This window comes from Triticum aestivum, chromosome 5D (genome assembly GCF_018294505.1).
Source record: "Triticum aestivum cultivar Chinese Spring chromosome 5D, IWGSC CS RefSeq v2.1, whole genome shotgun sequence".
Classification (NCBI taxonomy): domain Eukaryota; kingdom Viridiplantae; phylum Streptophyta; class Magnoliopsida; order Poales; family Poaceae; genus Triticum; species Triticum aestivum.
The window spans coordinates 568,619,160-568,639,671 of NC_057808.1; the positions used below are offsets into that span (position 1 = coordinate 568,619,160).

At 43.3% G+C, this 20,512-nt stretch overlaps 1 protein-coding gene across 3 annotated transcripts; it reads left to right on the forward strand.

Moving 5' to 3' along the window:
* The first annotated feature begins 11,268 nt into the window (after positions 1-11,268).
* Positions 11,269-17,667, forward strand: LOC123123998 (serine/threonine-protein kinase STE20). 3 transcript variants are annotated; one of them, XM_044544687.1, is made up of 10 exons: positions 11,269-11,542; positions 12,400-14,549; positions 15,003-15,238; positions 15,321-15,401; positions 15,679-15,831; positions 16,164-16,327; positions 16,436-16,583; positions 16,672-16,794; positions 17,003-17,090; positions 17,216-17,667. In XM_044544687.1, exons 2-10 carry the CDS (start codon positions 12,506-12,508, stop codon positions 17,404-17,406), a joined length of 3,228 nt encoding a protein of 1,075 aa, XP_044400622.1. In that variant the 5' UTR covers positions 11,269-11,542; positions 12,400-12,505; the 3' UTR covers positions 17,407-17,667. The 3 variants fall into 3 exon arrangements, with proteins under 3 accessions (XP_044400622.1, XP_044400620.1, XP_044400621.1); XM_044544685.1 differs by having other exon boundaries at positions 12,400-15,238; XM_044544686.1 differs by lacking the exon at positions 11,269-11,542 and adding an exon at positions 11,638-12,105 and having other exon boundaries at positions 12,400-15,238.
* The last annotated feature ends 2,845 nt before the right edge of the window (positions 17,668-20,512 follow it).

The window sequence follows — 20,512 nt, forward strand, 5'->3', positions numbered from 1 at the left end:
TAGCCCCTTCTGTTGGCACCAGCGGATTCAACGGTGTTGGTGTTGACCCTCCCTCCTTGCCTGAGAATGCGTCGGGGATGGGGGGGGGGGGGGGGGCATCATGCCTGACAGCCACCAGATCCGGCGCGTCCGGCCTCGCTGCCACCGGATCCGGCCTCGCCGACGCCGGATCCGACAATTTGTCGCCAGCTTGGACCAAAAGGTCAAATCTTTTGGTCCAAGGGATGTGTGACGAGCCGAAGGAATATGGAGGGGATGAGCGTGATGAGCCGAGAGGAGCGCGGCGATGAGGCGAGGGGAGCTTGGTGCCAGAGTAGAGAGGGGGGGAGCGAAGCAAAGAGAGGGAGTTCGGCAGCGGAACACATCGAGCGAGAGCAGAGTGCAGGGTGTAGTTGTGACTCACGACAGTGTGTAGTGCGGGTTGACGCACAAAAATATGGAGGTTTTTTTTGGGGGGGGGGGGGGGGGTGTGGACTATCACGACACATTTTTCCGATCGGAGTATATTTTTTCTTGCAAAGTGTTGAGAACCTAGCTACCTTGAAATGATAATGCAAAATGAAAGAAATGTTTCATGAACTAGGTGGTACTTTGTTTGCATGCAATGTAGTGTAATGCTCATTTAATTGTTGTGCAATGATACACCTAGACAATAGAAATGTGATTTGTAGGACATAACATCAACGCTATTAAGAAAAGTATCCTTCCTCCTCCCATCAGCGCCGCCGCGGATCTGCCCCACCTCCGATGGCCTTTGGCCATGACAGGTTGGCGGGTTGACGAATAGATTGGAAATTTCTCTCGCGAAAAAAACATCAACGCTATTATGGCGTAGACAGGGGACATTTGCCCCCCTCCCCTCCCCACTTCACCATGTTATATTTATTCGATAGTTATTATAATCATTATTTATATCACGTAATACGTAATCACATGTACACCTGGATCATCTACATGTTCTGCTCCATTAACTCGATCGTTGACGTGCCGAGCAACCCGTCAAAGGCGGCGCGAAGCCTGGCCATGAGGGCCACATCTACTACGGTGAGTACGGGAACCATGGCATCGACACCAATGTCAGCCACCATGTCGAGTGGTGTGCCTTCTACAAACTCGAGTGGCTCGGTCAGACGGGTGTGCCATACTACCTCAAGCTAGCTCTTGTGAGTAGAGCATGCAACGTGAGTATTTATCCCGCCCGCTGCCTTCTACTCCCTCTGTCCCATAATATAAAAGCATTTTGGACACTACATAATGCCAGAAACGCTCTTATATTATGGGACAGAGGGAGTAGTTTGTTAAATTCAGTTTAGTCGCTCAGTCTGTTTGTTGGTTTCTCTAGCTATATATGTTTGTAGTTTGTTTAGTTCAGTGGCTCTAGCTATGTCAGGATGTGAGCGACCAGCGGCCAATTAGCTGGCTATGTACTACTAGCTAGCTTCTGCGCATAATCGGCCGAATAAAATAGTAGGGGTTTTATTATTCACACTACTCAATTTTGTCATTAAAAATTACAACTACTTAAACATGCCATCGTTTCATTAGATGTCTGCTCGAAAATGTCGTTAGACATTGTTATTGTCTGGTCAAATCCGTTGACCATGTTACATGACAAAATATATCTCTAGACCCACAAGTCAGCTCACTCTATCTCACAATAATAAGTGTGGACCTCACTTGTCAGGAGTAAACAAGTAAATAATTTTAGAGCAAAATAAGAACGATGTTGGGACCAAGTGGGACTCACAATTTATTGTAGTGAGATAGAGGGAGAGCTGGCATGTTAGTCCATAAGTATTTTTGTCATTATAACATGGAAAACGGGATTTGAGCTGACAGTAATAGTCTCCAGTGGCATTTTTGAGCATGCGCCTAACGAAGCGATGGCATTTTTGAGCAGTTAAAATTCCTAATGGCAAAACTAAGTAGTGGAACATAACCCGTGGCATAAATGATAAAAACCCAAAATAGTAGTAGTCACGTAAGCATGCAAGGCAGTAACTTCCACTATTCCTAAATATAAGTCTTTTGAAAGATTTCTATATGGACTATATATGAAGCAAAGTGGGTGTATCTACACTCTAAAATATGTTTATATACATATGTATGTAGTTCGTATTGAAAACTCCAAAAAGACTTGTATATGGAAACGGAGGGAGTACTTGTGACCGTAGTCCGTAGGTGCACTAGGTAGGCAGCGATAGCACTGATCGGATCTGTAATGTGTAGCAATGTTTGTTTGTGCATCTGTGTGATCTGTGATCGATGCATGTATCCATCGTTTGATTCCTGATGTGCCTGTGACCGATGCATGTATCCATCTCTTTAGCAACAACTTTCAAAATAGGGCTCCACATTTTATTATTAGCTACCTAGGGAATGTACAGAGATCAAGTTTCCTCTTGGAAAGAAGATGACTTCACAAGCCATTTTGGGGTTGCATCAGGAGTCTTTGATGTAAAAAAATTGCAACTAGATGGAGTTCTACTAGAGAAAGATTTTTACCCAAGATTATGAGCCATAAGATTCTTGATCCTTGGAATGTGCTCAATACTGTAAAAACTGAGAATGGAAATAAGATTGAAGAAATCAGCAAGAGTAGACTGCAAGTTTCGAGGTCCTGGGTGTCGTATCAGATCTTTCGCCTTCGCCACTTCTACCAAAGTCTTGCAACCAGAGAAAAAGATAGAGTTCCAATTCAAGGCCTTGACAACTGCTGCCGCAGAAATATCCAGTCACTATTGTAATCGAACACTATTCCGAGTGCCAGAAACACTCGGCAAAGCCTTTACTGAGAATTGTCGTCGGCAAAGACCACCCAGTGTACACCTCTCAGGCAAATAGAAATTTGCTAAGAACCATCCGTCGGACACTCGACAAAGGGTTTGCCGTGAGCCAAACTGGGCCTCTCGGCAAAATAAAGCTGACTCACGAATGACAGACGGCGACGGCGATTGCCACGTGGCCCATCTTTGCCGAGAGCTACTCTCAGCAAAAACAACGAATGACAAACAGCCATGTGGCAACAACCTGACAAGGTGGTCCCACACCCTTGTCAAGGATTCGGTTGTGCCGCCGCCACTTTTCTCCTTTTTCATCTCAGCCAAGGATGAGGTTGACACCGCTTGCTTTAGCTATGGTTTTCTGAGGATTTGAGGCATGGCTTCTTGCAGCAATCCTCTTTTGCCTCTCTTGCTTGAGCCCTTCCAGCCGTTTCATCTGCTCCGCTTCCTGAAAATATTTACAACAAAACAAATTCATCAGTGGTTTGAGCAAATCTTTCCTGCTGAAAACTGCAATTCTGCCGATGCAAACAAATGACATACTCCACCACATTACTTGCCCTATTATTTGCTTCTAGGTAGTGGTGTTCTATTAAAAAATACTGGTTAATAAGGGTAGGAAACAATGATGCAAAAAATGGCATTTGATACATGTGAGAATGGTGGGGGTACTAATATAATTTTGCCACACCAAAAGGAGATAGATAATACTATAGCACTCTGTTGTATATAGATTCAATTTGATCATTTATAAATATGCGATGAGGATGATAAAAAAAGAGTAAATTAAGTCATGTGGGGGACACATGCCGCACATAATTTTTTTCCTACTTTTATTTTTATACGGACATTTAAAGTATTTGAAAACTTTTCTAATGGCATATATTTTCTTCAAAGACATGATGAACAAATTTTAATACGCAATAGTATTTTAAAAATAGTTATACATTTACACCATTTCAAAAAAATAAAAGGGAAAGAAAATAAAAATAAAAGAGTGTGTTCCGTCACTACGCATGTGGGAGAGCTTGCCCTCCCCTTTTTGCTACACGCGACGGGCCAGTCATATTTGTGGCGTGGGTTTCTGGGTAACGAGCAAACGCATATCCCTATTTGTCTACCTTTTTTGTGTTTTTCCTTTCTATTTTTTGGGAACAATTGTTGTACCCACAAACCTTTTTTTTATTTGTGAACAATTTTTAAATCATAAACATTTTTTTAATACTCTACCATTTCTCGAATCCACGGCCATTTTTCAAAATCATGAACATTTTTTAGAATTCATGAACACTAAGGGAAAAGACGGAAAAAATGAAGATAAAAAGGGACGCCCAGCACCCCCACACTGGGCTGGCCACGGCTTTGGTCGGGGAATAGGAAGGAGCTCCCCAGGCGAGGCATGGCACCGGCCAAAACTTTTGATCTAAAAAATGCACCCTCTTCATTTCAGGGAAAAAATGAACCTGGGCCAAAGAACCGTAACAGTAAATCCGGAAGACTGAATCTAAAATCATCATCTGAATATGGGCACCCCTATTTATCGCCTTATGCGAGCACCTGGGAACGCCTCGCATCGGCGGGAGCCAAGATGGGCTGGCCCAGCCGCGCGGGAGGCAAAGGCCTGTTTCTTTTTTGTGTTTTCTGTTATAGTGTTTTGCTTTATTTTTATATTTTTATTATGTTTTAAAATATTCTACATATATATACAAAAAACACTCTTCAAAAGCACATTTAAAAAATATTGAACACGTATTTGAAGAATGTTCAACAAGTATTAAAAAAATGTTGAACGATTATTTGAAAAATATTGAGCAAGTAATTGAAAATTATGAATAAGTATTTAAAATGTTGAACAAGTATTTGAAAGATTTTGAATAAGTAATAAAAATTGTTGAAAAAGTATTTTAAAAAATGTTGAATAGTTATTTAAAAAATGTTGAAGAAGTATTTGAAAATGTTGAATAAGTATTAAAAAAAGTTGAACGAGTATTTGGAAAATGTTGAACAAGTATTTGAAAAATGTTGAATAATTATTAAAAAATTAAGAAAGTATTTAAAAAATATTGAATAAGCATTCACACAATGTTGAACGTGCATACAAAAAATGTTGATCACTTATTAAAAAATGTTTTTCACATATACGAAAATATAGAGCGAAAACGAAAACAAACATAAAAAACAAAAGAAAAACAAAAATAGAGAAGAAAAAAGAAAGCCAAACAAAACATGGAGAAGAAAAAAAGAAAACTAAAGAAAGACAACAAAGAAGGAAATAAAAAAACCAATGAAAAAAATAGAGAAAAAAACTGAAAATAAAAGGAGAATAAACAGTGAAAACGCGGCTTGTTTCATGTTAAAAATAGTCGCCCTACTAATACTCCCTCTGTTCCTAAATACAAGTCTTATTAAGAGATTTCATTATAGACTACATACGGAGCAAAATGAATGAACTTGTACTCTAAAAGGGGGGTATGCATGTTTGCTCATGAAGACCTCGGGCATTTGAGCAAGCCCATCATCGAAATATACAATCAAAGTTCTATAATGAAAAAATCCCACTAGTATATGAAAGTGATAACTCATGAGACCTTCTATATAAAGAACATGGTACTACTTTAAAGCACAAGTATGGTATAAGGATAGTACCATTGCCCTTCTCTCTTTTTTCTCATTTTTTAGTGGCCTTTTTTTCATTAAGTCCGAAAACTCACCCCCAACTTCAACAGTATTATGGGGTAGACTGGGGGCATTTGCCCCCCTTCCCTCCCAGCGCACTTCACCATGTTATATTTATTTGATAGTTATTATAATCATTATTTATGTCACGTAATACGTAATCACATGTACATGGCCCCCGCCATGTTGCTGGTTGGTGTCCTTGTGGGCTTGGCCGCAACCACGACGGCTCATAAAGTTCTTGGCATAGGAAAGCGACGCAATGGGGTGAAATCTATGAAAACACCCTTATGGCCAACAACTTCCTGCAGTTTCGAGGGATCGCCCCCACGAGGAATGGATGGCGCCAGAGATTTCAAAATGATTTTGGAATGATGAAGCATCGTGTGAAGGAAGCTCTGTGGCCTTTTATTAAGCTAGTGGTCGGCCCAAACGACCCTTCTGTGTAGTGCGATGTTAAAATGCACTTGTACCCCTCCTTATACCTGCGTGTAAGGTTTCTCCCTTTCCCTATACCCATGTAAAACCCTGGTGTAATTTGTGCTCTCGGTTTTAATATATAAGTCAGTGAGGGGGTGCCCTCACTGTCCACTGTTCCTCAAAAAAAACTTCCTGGAGTTTTATCGTGAATGTCAAATTTTGCGCACCCTGGATTTTATCTCTGGAGACACCAAGGCCGTCTTCCAAGATAGCCTCATCTACATCCACCAGCCGGTCGCCGGCCATGATGTCGTCATCATTGCCCACGGTCGTTTTGAACATGATGGTGGTTCAGGGTTCGTCTTCTGGAATTGCTCAGCGACCACATCGCCTAGGGAGAGCCTTGACGGTGTCCAGACCTTCCTAGGCCTCCCCTAGAAGGACCATGCTCGGGTCGTCTACATGTTTTGCTCCATTAACTCGATCGTTGACGTGGCCGGATAGGTTGTGTGGGAGAACAACAACCCCGAGAAACCTGTCAAAGGCGGCGCGAAGCCCGGCCACGAGGGCCACATCTACTACGTCGACTACCGAAACCATGGCATCGACGCCAATGTCAGCCACCATGTCGAGTGTTGTGTCTTCTACAAGCTCAGTTAAGCCAACGAATAACAAACAGCCACGTGGTGACCACCTGACAAGTTGGTCCCACACGTGGTGACCACGTGGCAAAGCCAACGAATAGCAAACAACCATGTGGCGACCACCTGAGAAGCTGGTCCCACTCCCTACGACAAGGGGACGCGTTGTCGAGAGCTGCTCTCGGCAAAGCCAACAAATAGCAAACAGCCACGTGGCGACCACCTGACAAGTTGGTCCCCACACCCTTTTTGAATCACATCAGTGGAGTAGAACAACATTAGTCAGTCAACTACTTGAGAGCTCTTCCTCCATCAAAACATGCTCCTTCAGAATCCCAACAAGCTTGGTCCAAAAGAAATTGCTCCTTGGAATCCGTTGCTTCCTTGAGCTCTGCCTCATCTTTTGCATTGTGAAATAAATTGATCTTGTGTGAGATTCGGCAAGTTCGGAACAACAATGTAAGCCTTGCACACATGATAACCAATAACAGTCATGTGGATGTCAGCTGGATGTTATGGCACGATTAAAATTGCCTCCTTCAATAGATATTTTTCAAGTTATGTACTCCTTCCGTTCCTAAATATAAGTCTTTTTAGAGATTTCACATGAACTACATATGGAGCAAAATGAGTGAATCTGCACTTTAAAATTTGTCTTTATACATCCATATGAAGTCCATATTAAAATCCCTAAGAGGATTTATATTTAGAAACGGAGGGAGTAAGTAGTAGAAACAGAGAAAAGATCCAATAAAAAAATTGCATTCCATGAAAGGCAAGTCCCTTTAGTTAGTTCTTAGATCCGCAAGTTCAGTTTCTAAGAGTTGACAAGATTAGCTACAACTACATATGTTTTTGCCCTTGGAAAACTGTATAGAATAGAAAGAAAGAAATGAGCTAATCCATGGTATAATCCATTTGGACACAATAGAAAATATTTGAAAAAGATGTGAAATGTATAGACGCACTACCAACATGAGTCTGGCCAACTTCAGGCATCCCATGACGATTACTAGGAAGATCCAAAAGACTTGACATATACTCCAAGACGCTGGATCGGTGGAGAACTCTATCCCTCGTGCTCCGACTAGGATCATGTACCCTAGTACCCCCCCCCCCCCGGTTAACTACATAAACGGAGGATCTTGACTCGTAGACAACAAAAGGAAATCTCTTGGTAGATACATGTACTCTATACTGCACTCCAACGTAATAAACACAACATAGGACGTAGGGTGTCATCTCTTCGGAGAGCCCGAACCTAGATAAAAACCCTATGTCTTTGTTACCCTCGCTTCTAGCCGCCTAGTTTAGGATTCCCTACCTCAAGATTTGCCGATTTAGGTTCCGTCACTGGCCCATGTAGCTTTCCCATGCATGTGCTCAAGAAAGGAAACTCGTGTTTGCTAAAAAAGTTTGCAGCTTTCGGCTCCAACAAAACTGGATATCAATTATTTATGTTAAAAAAATTATTAATGCAAAAAAACCATGAATTTGATTCTTTCCATAAACTTTTAAAATATTCATGAATTTTTAAAATGTTCATGTATTTGAAAACATATTCCAAAACTCCATGAAAAAATGTTCACCAATTTTTTAAATACCAAATTTTAATATAATTTTAATGAATTTTTAAAAAACATATACTTTAAAAATATTCATGAATTAAATTTTTCATAATTATTTGTATTTTTTAACAATTTAATAATTGTTCGTGATTTTTTCCTAAGAATTCAGAAAATATTAGTGAATCTTATAAAAAATTCATAAATTATGAAAATTATTCTTGAAGTAGAAACTGTGAAAAAAATTAAACACAAAAAACAAATAAAATAATGAAAAATAAATGGTAAAAGTTTAAAGAAAATGCGCTAAGTAGAAAATTGTCAATCTGTTCCTCTCATATCGAATGACAGACTGCATCCCTATGTGCAGAAAGACAAATAAGCCCACATGATCAAGCAATAAAGTGGCGTTGTTTCTCAAAAGACAAAAAAAGCCACGAAACATCCACAATACAAGAGGGAAAAAACACCGCATCTGTGAAAAATGGAGCGAGGTGTTCCAAAAAAATGGTGCGAGAAGGCATATATCAGCTATCATCTAAAAAAAAGTTTCAGAAATTTGTGAACATACGGGGTAGGGGTCTTCTTCTCCAGACAATAATGTTTGTTGGCCCGTTGAAATAAAAAGAGATAATGTTGCTGATTACATACATTATCTGCTTCGGCACTGATTACTTAGTATGTTTCACATATTATTAGTATACTCCAACAGCAAATGGTTTGTTTCTTTTGGCGCGGGAACAACAAATGTTTTTTTTGGCGCCGGAACATCAAATGGGCTAACATATGATTTTCCTGAGGATGGATTAATATATGATTAGTGCTACCTACCGGGCATCTCCTCATTTTTGAGTAGTATAAGTAGTAGTACCTACTTGTGCTTAACATTTTTGTTTGTTTTGCAGGTAGTATAGCGCATACAGAAGATGTACTACATATAGTAAAAAAAAGTAGTGAGGGACAAAATTTTCTCCCCTAGCCCCAGACGGCTAGGGTAAACCCTATCCTCCAGGCTTCACCGGTGAGCCCGTGGATTCGCCATCACTTTGGGGGAGTGGTGTGATCACTTTGGCTTCCTCAACAACCATGATGACATCCGTTATGTTTATGAGTTTACTAAACCGCACCCGAGGCAATCTTTTTACCAGATGAGTCGCAATGGCTCAAGGCAAAGAGCTAGTTGCATTGAAAGTCCTACTATACATTATTTCTATTATGTTGTCACTAACTCGTTGTAGGCATGAGGAGAAGTTTCTAAGGTGAACGATGAGAACATCCTAGTTCCCGGGAAAGCAGCAAACCTTGACGTCGGTTATTCTCCCAACCTAGAGGCAATACTTTTGCTACACCTCGCGGATCAAGCAAATCATGCGCAAGGAGATATCATGTGTGAAGGAGTGATTACCATGTTGGCCAACTTCCTTGGCCTTAACTACAATCACCTTCATCCCATTGTCGGTAACAACCTTGCTAATATTCGTGTTCTTACTAGCGTTGGAATGGTAGTAGTTCGTCGTGGTCGTCATTGCATCGAAATTCCTTTTGTTTTTTTAATTTACATGAATTTTAAAACATTCATATATTTTTAAAATAATAATGAATTTTTTATACTGTCCATTTTTTAAAAATTATTCACACATTAATAATTGTTCATGAATTTAGTTCTTTTCCTAAGAAATGAAAAAATATTCATGAATTAGAAACTGTGTGAAAAATGAAATACAAAAAAAAAGAAGGAATAAAAAGAAAAAAGTAAGAGAAAAGAAAAGGCGCTAATTAGAAGATTGGCAAACTGCTCCTCCCATACCAAATGACAGACTACATCCCGAGTGCACAAAGACAAATAAGCCCACATGAACAAGCAGTAAAGTGGCGCTATTTCTCGAAAAGAAAAAGAAGCCCACGAAACATCCACAGTAGAAGTGTGAAAAAACAGCCCATATATGCAAAATCGTGACAAGGCAGGAAATATTGCGTCTGCGTTGTAACCGTGTTACTATGGAATAAAACTCCCACTAAATGTATTACTAAGCTGCAGAAATTTATGAAAATACGGGGTGGGGGTCTTCTTCTTCTCCAATTAATTAAGCACGATAATGTTTGTTGACTGACCCTGAAAAAAAAAAGATAATGCTTGTTGCCGATTACACACATATAAAATAATTATTTGGTCCGGAACTGGTTACTTACTTATTCATATATTATTATTCGTAGTAGTAGTATATGTACTGCAGTATACCCCAACAGCAAATGGGTTAGTTTATGATTTCTTTTTGATGATGGATTAATATATGATTAGTGCTACCTACCGGGCATCTCCTCATTTTTGAGTAGTATAAGTAGTAGTACCTACTTGTGCTTAACAAATTTTTTTGCAGATAGTATAACGCATACAGAAATGTAGTGCATATAGTAAAAAAAAAATAGTGATGGGCAAAATTTTCTCCTATAACCCTAGACAGTTAGCGTAAACTCTATTCTCCAAGCTTCACCAGTGAGCCCGTATATTCATCTCTCCTCTGCCTAACACGCCGGCGGCCGGTGGCATGGAGGGGAATCCCAGTGCCTTCACTCCGGTTAATAGTTTAGACTAGAGTTTTTTTAATCCTCGCGGGTGAGGCGCTCGGGCCGATGGCGGCGCTTCTTCTTCGAGTTTGTCTTTCGGACTCCGATCGTCCTCGAGTTTGTTTGCCAGGACGTAGCCGACGAAGCTTTTGTGTAAGTTCCCGCGGTCTCCTTGGGACCGGTGAGGTTAAGGTTTCTTGTCACGTGTCGAGATTTGGTATTAGCTACTTTAGAATCAACTACGTCTTCTTGTCTTGTTCTTGTTAGTATAAAAAAAGTAATTAGTGGATGGATGCTTGAAGATGTAGCAATTAATAAGACAGACGTTAATCGCCCGCATAGTAAATTAGTAATAGAGAAAGGAATCTGCTAAGCACCGAACAACAACCAAACGTTGGCCCATGACAACTCCAAACGTTTTCGACAGCAAAGTGACACGAAAATGACAACTTTCATGCTTCCGTTTATTTGTTGACAGAAAAAATTGCTCTGACTGGCCATCATCTCGGAACAATTGAAATGTTGGGATGTCATGCTTAAAATCAGAACGTTGGGTGCTTATCGTTTCCGTAGAAAAATGGAGAAAATAATGATGAGAAAAGAAAAGAAAAAGAAAAGATGCCTCCTGCCTGCCTGCCTCCCTCCATCTCCAGTCCTGGAGCGAGTCGTCTTCATCCCCTTCCTTCCTTCCTCCTTCTCCTCTGCCGTCTGCATCCAATTTCAAATCCGCTCCTCCTCTCCGACCACACGGCCTCGGCCTCCAGCGCGCCCGCCACCAGTTCTCGCCTCGCCGCCGCCGCCGCCGCTCCTCTCTGGTGGAGCGGACCGGCGACTTGGCGGCGCGGCGCGTGGCGGAGATCCACCCCATCCGGACCTGGAGCTTCCTTCCACGGTAACCAACCCTAGCTTTCTTCCCAGCTTTCTTCGGGTCCCTGATTCACCACCATCCCATCCCATCCCATGTTTATCCACCTTACCTTACTTATATGCCGGCCAGCCAGCCAGCCAGCTAGGGTTTACTCCTCCTTTCTTCTTCTACCTTATCTGCATCTGTATCTACTGTATGTATCTATCTATGTATTTTCTCCCCACTCGCCATCTTAATTTGGGGGCCATCCTTGTAAAACCACCGACGGATTCATTCATTCATTCATTCCTCTTTATTTCCCTTTCACCAATCTGCATACATACACTCGGCAACCTCTCTTTACTTGACTTTGACTCCAATCCAATCTTGGGGGCAGACTGACTCTGTTGCTTTGATTGCTTGCTTGCTTGCACACACATCAATCCACCCACTCATCTTTTCACTTGATACCTGTGCTGCTCTTTTTCTATCTATCTATCTATGTATCTATGTATGTATGCAGCCTACCAAGGAAATGGAAACAAACAGTGAAACATTACCTAATCTATTCTAGTGTATAAATTACAGACAGACTTGTATGCTTTCAGGTGTCCCCTCTTCATTCATTTCCTAGACACTTGTGTAGCTTGTATACTCTCTTCTTTCCTCTTTTTTTAAATCGGGCCAACTTGTCTGCTTACTTGTCTCTGTGACTCAAATCGGTCCCTAGGTCTTGTTTGCACACCCTCTGATTTTTACCTTACTACTTGTATAGTTTGATGTATGCTTTCTATGTCTGTATGGAACATAAACAAACGTGCCGTACTAGGAAATGGAAAAAGTGTGTGCTTTTGTGTTTTTTGCCCGCATCTGACATACATTCTTATGCCTGTTTACTCCAGGTCACGCTCAAGTTTCCCCTCCTGTCCGCCGACTCTTCGACGCACTGCTCGCAAACAGAAACGAACCGTCAATGATATGAACCGCAACAACAATTGACAGAGCGCCATGGACCCCACAAGGGACGCAGCTGCTGGCTCTGCGCCCCAGAGAGCCATGCATGCGCCATTGGTTTCGTCGTCCACCGCTCCTCCCCGTGTTCCAGAGTACCTTGTGCCGGGCGCTGTCAAGCCTGTTCTCAACTACTCTATCCAGACCGGGGAGGAGTTTGCCCTCGAGTTCATGAGGGACCGCGCCATGTCCCAGAAGATCCTGGCCACTGGTACGTCCGGAGACCAGAACGCCGCGACAAGCGGTTACATGGACTTGAGAGGGATGCTTGGTGCCAGCCACACGGCATCAGAAACTGGTCCTGATATATTCATGCTCCAACCTATTGTTGATCCGCGGCACAAGGAGCCCGAGAGAAAACCTGTTGCTCAGGTTCAGAATAGGAGCAGGCACTCGTCGACCAGGTCGGTGCCGCGAGCTCTGTCAGGTGGTGATGGCAGCAGTCGGGGACTGTCTCATGGCTATGCTTCCTCTGATGCTTCGGATGCCTCAAAGAGAATCAAGTTCCTGTGCAGCTTTGGGGGCAAAATCTTGCCCCGGCCCAGTGACGGGAAGCTTAGGTATGTTGGTGGTGAGACGCGCATAATTCGAATCAGCAAGGACATTTCCTGGCAGGAGCTCAGACAAAAGACGTCTGCCATCTTCAACCAGCCCCACATCATCAAGTACCAGCTCCCTGGTGAAGACCTCGATTCTTTGATTTCGGTGTCGGGCGACGAGGATTTGACAAACATGATGGATGAGTTTGCCATGATTGAAAGTGAAGGAGGTTCTCAGAAGCTCCGTGTTTTTCTGTTTTCCTCGCTCGATTTTGACGATAACCTGGGTAGCATGGATGGTGATTCTGAGCTCCATTATGTTGTTGCTGTCAATGGAATAGATGTAGGATCAGGGAAGCCTTCAAGCGGCCATGGTTTAGCAAGCACATCCGTGAGTATGATGGATCAGTTCATTAATCTCAATAACGATAATGATCAGTCAAACCCAAACCAAGGCATGTCAGATTTTCATGGTATGCGTGGGCCAACTTTGGTGCCTGCTGCTACTGTACCAACACCAACACCTCCAAGCTTATCCAGTGATTACACTGCAAATTTGCAATCTTACCAAGGGCAGGAAATGCTGTACGCTCAGAGCTCTAGAGACAATTTCTATGACACTGAGAGACGCATCTCTATGCCTCTATCTGCGCCCTCAGATTATGGAGTGCCCTCTCAGTATGCGCCACATTCTGGGCCTGCATCTCTGGCAACTCCTGACCAGCGGTCTTATCAGGATGGCTTCATGATGCAAGGTTCTATAAATGATGCAAAGCAGGCTTCCAAGAACACGCTGCATCAGAAAAGTGAAGTGGACTACTTCCAAACCCTTGAGAATTTGAGTGCTCCTGTGCTGCACAATGATCTGTCTGTTTCAAATAGTATGCATTTGGAAGTGCCCTCTGCTTCTTCGGCTCAAGAAGGCCGGACATCTTTTCTTCAACCAAGTGACAGTGGAAAGAGCCTAGAGCCTAGAGAGTTAAATGAAGATGACCGCCAGTCCTCTGGTGGAGCTTTTGCATCTGGATGTTCTGAATTTGAGTCTGACATGACCGATCATGGGTTCACGGATCCCCAACCTGGTTCTGGGCGAACCTTCCATTCTGAACGAATCCCTCGGGAGCAAATGGAATCCATGAATCGGTTGTCAAAATCTGATGATTCAGGTGCTCAGTTTCTAATACCTCAGTCTCAGTCTGGTGTGGCTAGAGAATCCATTGCAGAGGCTGCTGATTCTGTTGAAGGAGCTGAAAATTCAAATTCAGGGGCCCCATCACTGAACCTGAATGAACCATCTAGCGATGATTCCCTAGCACAGTTTGAGAGAAACTTTGCCAAAGCTGTACCACGGCCGAGTCAATTTGGTATAATCATACCTTCAGAAGAATCAGATGCTAAAATGATGTCTGAAAATCCTGTGGTTGAACAGCAACAGGCCAGTGAAAAGAAGGCAGTGGATGTCCCTAACATCATGAATTCAGTTGAAAAGACTCCAGCTAAAGGTAATTTGAAAGCCACTACCACCAATAGAATGCAAAGTACTAAGAAGCAGCTGGGAAGTGATGCTGCCATGGCACGTCGTGTTAGTTGGGAGGCTCCCAAGCCCGCGCCCCCCAATGATGTTAAGCATGATCCAGCTGTGCCATCGTCCACCAGCACTGCTGGAGCTGTTGCAGATAGTGCATCTGCAGCTGCTAACTCGGAGAACAGAGATTTTTTTGTTGATATCAATGACCGCTTCCCCCCTGATATTCTTTCCGATTTCTTTGCAAAGGCGAAAGATGCAGCACAGTCATCAACTCCTTTTAATGATCCTATTCTTAGCTTGAACATGCCAAACTATGAGCCTAAGAACTGGTCATTCTTCAGAAATCTTGCAAAGGATGAGTTCCCAAGCAAGAGTAATGACCAACAAGGCCTGGCAAAGATTGACGAAGGGATGTATGCATTCGCAGGAGCAGATAATGATGCAATCAGCATGAAGGGTTTGAATCCTACCTACAATTTTGATGCTGAGAAGAAGGCAGAGCCTTCCATCATAGTTGCTGACGTTAGCAGCATGCCTCCAGCTTATGCCACATCACATATTGACCATCTCCCAAAGATGGAGAGGAGTGTTGAAGCATTTCAAGTTGACAATCCATATCAACCTGTGGCAGACAATACGAATCTGCCTGCTCCAGATTTCGAGGTATGCATGTTTTGTAGAAGTCCACTGTCACTTTTGTCATCACACCGTGTTGTCATATTTATGATTGTTTTCATGGCTCCAGGAACCAAAGTTCGAAGAGGACAGAACTGCTGCGCAAGTCATGGATGCTTCTCTTCGAGATTCTGATTTTGAACACTTGCAGGTATGGTGGTTTTGTGTTGGAAGAAACTTAACATGTTTTGGCTAAATTCTCAAACCAGAATCATCTAAAGTCACATGACGTTGCCATCTTTATTCATTGTTGTCAACATGTTTAAGTGTTATTACTAGCTCTGGAAAGACAATATTAGCATTTTCTGGGTGCATAATATCCAATGGTTCTGCCAACCAAAGGGCACATGACAACCACTGTTATGAGCATGACCAGTGACATGCCAACAATGCTCACTTTTATCTGCTGGGAACAAATATTTTAACAGATTATCAAGAATGAAGATCTTGAGGAGCTTAGGGAACTTGGTTCTGGTACTTTTGGAACTGTTTACCATGGGAAATGGAGAGGAACTGATGTGGCTATCAAGCGCATCAAGAAAAGCTGTTTTACAGGACGATCATCTGAGCAAGAAAGGCTGGTAAGCTCCTGAACCTGTGTTCAAGTTGTGTGTTAAGCATGCTAGTCTGATTTCCCATTTTATTGGCATATACGTACTATGTGACAGTAGGCTCTGGATTTGAAAGGTAGTTGCAGCATCACTGAACACTAACATTCTCGAAATCTGTGACTCGTATTATCAATGTCTATATGATAGTAGGCTCTGAATATGAAAGGTGGTTGCAGCATTACTGAACATAGCATTCTTGAAATCTTTTACTCGTATCATCAATGCGGTGTTATATACTACAGCTGAAATTTCAGCAGAAAGGAGACTGTAATGATGCTCTAAATAAACATTGTGGTTTCTAGGCACAAGAATTCTGGCGAGAAGCTGAGATTCTGTCAAAGCTTCATCACCCAAACGTCGTAGCGTTCTATGGTGTGGTGAAGGACGGGCCGGGCGGTACCCTGGCGACTCTGACTGAGTTCATGGTTAATGGTTCTCTTCGGCATGTCTTGCAGCGGAAGGACAAGTAAGCAAGCTCTTGCTGGTGTTTTCCTTGTATTTGCCCTTCTCTGGATCTAATAAAATGTATAAATAGCTCAGCAAAAAAGTAATAATCTCTTGTATAACCTGGAAGGTGTCCTGATCTCCGCAAGCGGCTGATCATAGCGATGGATGCGGCGTTCGGGATGGAGTATCTGCACTCGAAGAACATTGTGCATTTCGACCTGAAGTGCGATAACCTGCTGGTCAACCTCAGGGACCACGCACGCCCTATCTGCAAAGTAAGCCTAGTTTCCATTCCGTCCACTTAAAAACAGTGTTGTGCGGTGACCACCTGTTTGAGTAAATTACTACTGTCGTTGTGTTCAGGTGGGTGATTTTGGGCTGTCCAAAATCAAGAGGAACACCCTGGTTTCGGGCGGCGTGAGGGGGACACTCCCCTGGATGGCCCCGGAATTACTCAACGGGAGTAGCAGCAAGGTGTCTGAGAAGGTAAGACCGTGACACGTCTTTGTTTCGTAGATATTGTTCTGCTGATATCTATCTAGGCGTGATCTGTTCTTCTTGGCTGACTGGACCAGTTGAGAGAGTTTGGATAGCAAGAAGTTAGTTAAACTTAGCAGTGAAGGAATAAAGAAAGTATATATAACAGGGAGAGTTCTTCTTTTTTTTTTGGTTTTTTGGCATATGATGGATGCAGGTGGATGTGTTCTCGTTCGGTATCGTCTTGTGGGAGATCCTGACCGGGGAGGAGCCCTACGCCAACATGCACTATGGCGCAATAATAGGTACGTATGCCGATGATTCTCTTCCTGGAGCTGTCTTGCTTCTTCTTGTCCACTTTCTTTGTGATATAGTACTAGTGTTTATGTAAATAAACTGTGGTGGTTGATTGATGGATCTATTTTGGCAGGTGGCATCGTGAACAACACGCTGCGGCCGCCGGTGCCGGCCAACTGTGGGCCGGAGTGGAGGAGGCTGATGGAGCAGTGCTGGTCGCCGGACCCGTCGCAGCGGCCGGCCTTCACGGAGATTGCGGCGCGGCTGCGGTCCATGTCGGCCGCGGCCAACCAGCAGGCCAAGGCAGCTGCGGCGGCCAAGTAGAAGTACAAATCGCCGGCTGGGGCTGGGTTCTGGTTGTGCTGATTGGTGGGAGGAACGTATACTACTTGCTACTTGCGGTTGTGGCTGTGGTGGAGTCTGTGGTGTATGTATTGTCTGTCTGTCTGTCTGTTATAGAGTTGTGAGTGTAAAAATATTGGTGAGATGAATGAAATGAATGAATGGTGTCCTCGGTCGGGTGTAAAAATATACACACGCTATGTACTATTATTATAAACAAATATTATATATTATTATCCTATATATAAGTCGATCCAAAACGGCTTTTTGTTTGTTTGTTATTTACGGGTTGGATTGTATGCCAAAGACTAATTGTACCGCTCCATCCCTCCATTTTACAAAGTATGAATGAAATCGAGTGAATTACAGAAAACATCGATATTGAAGGCTAGAGTTGCAGAAACCACACTTCTACATTTTTATGTCAAAAATCACTAATTCCAAGGCTAATTTATTCTACAAAAAACACTAGGCGATGACTTTGGCCATTTTAATGATGATTATGATACGTGGGTCCCGTATTTGATGACGTGGCATAACGGTCCATAATAGATGACGTTAGACGGGGGATTTATAGATATACAAAACAATCCTTGTACTGGTGTTGTGGGACTACATCGAGGGTGATTCCTCCAAGTTTACCTACATCGAGTGGGAATCCATTGAGGGTGATTCCTCAGATTTCCCCCTTGATGACACGTACACTCTGTTATCTTTACATGTTGCCCCTTTTACTGGTGTTGTGGGACTGAAGGGATAGGCGCTACCACCCCGGTAGAGGTGGACCTGAGTTCCCGACAGTCTCTTGTGAGTCGGGTTGACCTAGAGGGTACCCGCGAAATAATTACGAGGCACGGGCGGGTAGGCAAACCACCCTAGAGAGGGATGGGCCTGACCCCTGCCGTAAGTCCTCGAGACGGGGCGACAGGATCACTGATCGTCTCAGCACGCTCCCAATACACTAACGGTTTGGATATGCGATCTGAGTTGGCCTCTGGCGTTTTCACACTAACCACCGTGCGGGAATAAGGGCCTATTCGGGACGAAGGAAGAGTGCAGGAAAACCAAAGGAAACCGAATCCTGCGGAACTGTTGTCTATTTTGGCGTTCGGGATGAAGGAAACCCGCGTTACCGTTCCACCGGAAAGTTTTTCTTGCATGCGATTTCACGGGAAAACAAACATCCGCTCCTCTCTCATTTTTTCCGCGAGGGCCGAGGCACTAGAAGGGAAAGAATGCCGAGGCATGCATGCAGGGACCCACATCATCTGTAAAAAAATATTTGATCTTTACACATTGAGACCCACATACACAAACAAACATACAACTTAGGACCCACAACAGCTGAATTCGTGGGATTCCTTCTCCCGCGTCCAGAACAACAATCGTGTGGTTTCCTGTAATGTTTTCACTTCTCATGTTTTGCATCTCTATTCCTTTTCATTTCCTCTGTTTTGTTCTAAAACAATGTTTTCCATTCCTCCGTCCCGAACAGGGCCTAAGTATGGGCACTCGACGTCGTACGATTCTCTCGAAAGCTCTATAGACGTCACAGTTGAGTGGCACGCACCCGGGTGGTCCACGTAAGTGCCTGCTTTGTATAAAGAGGTAGCCAGAACTGATCCCGACCATCCTCACAACGTGCAGGAGTGCTTAGGCGGATTGGCCCATATGACCTCTTCACACTTATGATTCAAATCGGCGTGCTGACCTCTCTATTGAGCCTAGTGAAGGAAATATGCCCTAGAGGCAATAATAAAGTTATTATTTATTTCCTTATATCATGATAAATGTTTATTATTCATGCTAAAATTGTATTAACCGGAAACATGATACATGTGTGAATACATAGACAAACAAAGTGTCACTAGTATGCCTCTACTTGACTAGCTCGTTGATCAAAAATGGTTATGTTTCCTAGCCATAGACATGAGTTGTCATTTGATTAACGGGATCACATCATTAGGAGAATGATGTGATTGACTTGACCCATTCCGTTAGCTTAGCACACGGTCGTTTAGTATTCTGCTATTGCTTTCTTCATGACTTATACATGTTCCTATGACTATGAGATTATGCAACTCCCGTTTACCGAAGGAACACTTCGTGTGCTACCAAACGTCACAACATAACTGGGTGATTATAAAGGTGCTCTACAGGTGTCTCCGAAGGTACTTGTTGGGTTGGCGTATTTCGAGATTAGGATTTGTCACCCCGATTGTCGGAGAGGTATCTCTGGGCCCACTCGGTAATGCACATCACTTAAGCCTTGCAAGCATTGCAACTAATGAGTTAGTTGCGGGATGATGTATTACGGAACGAGTAAAGAGATTTGCCGGTAACGAGATTGAACTAGGTATTAAGATACCGACGATCGAATCTCGGGCAAGTAACATACCGATGACAAAAGAAACAACGTATGTTGTTATGCGGTTTGACCGATAAAGATCTTCGTAGAATATGTGGGAACCAATATGAGCATCCAGGTTCCACTATTGGTTATTGACCGGAGACGTGTCTCGGTCATGTCTACATAGTTCTCGAACCCGTAGGGTCCGCACGCTTAAAGTTTCGATGACAGTTATATTATGAGTTTATGAGTTTTGATGTACCGAAGGTTGTTCGGAGTCCCGAATGTGATCACGGACATGACGAGGAGTCTCGAAATGGTCGAGACATGAAGATTGATATATTGGAAGCCTATATTTGGATATCGAAAGTGTTCCGGGTGAAATCGGGATTTTACCGGAGTACCAGAGGGGTTACCGGACCCCCCCCCGGGGGTTTAATGGGCCATAGTGGGCCTTAGTGGAGAAGAGGAGGGGCGGCCAGGGCAGGCCGCGCGCCCCCTCCCCCTCTAGTCCGAATAGGACAAGGAGGGGGGGGCGTCCCCCTTTCCTTCCCCTCTCTCTCCTCCTTCCCCCCTTCTCCTAGTCCAACAAGGAAAAGGAGGGAGTCCTACTCCCGGTGGGAGTAGGACTCCTGCTGGCGCGCCCCTCCTGGCCGGCCGCCTCTCCCCCTTGCTCCTTTATATACGGGGGCAGGGGGGCACCCGAGAGACACAACAATTGATCATTGCTCTTTCAGC

What these genes read in the sequence shown, in the direction of transcription:
- LOC123123998 (XM_044544685.1), top strand. Translation starts at nt 12,506, where the DNA reads ATGGACCCCACAAGGGACGCAGCTGCTGGCTCTGCGCCCCAGAGAGCC. An exon ending in GTCTTGCAGCGGAAGGACAA is followed by an intron (nt 16,328 to 16,435) that starts GTAAGCAAGCTC and finishes ATAACCTGGAAG; the next exon opens with GTGTCCTGATCTCCGCAAGC. An exon ending in GCACTATGGCGCAATAATAG is followed by an intron (nt 17,091 to 17,215) that starts GTACGTATGCCG and finishes CTATTTTGGCAG; the next exon opens with GTGGCATCGTGAACAACACG.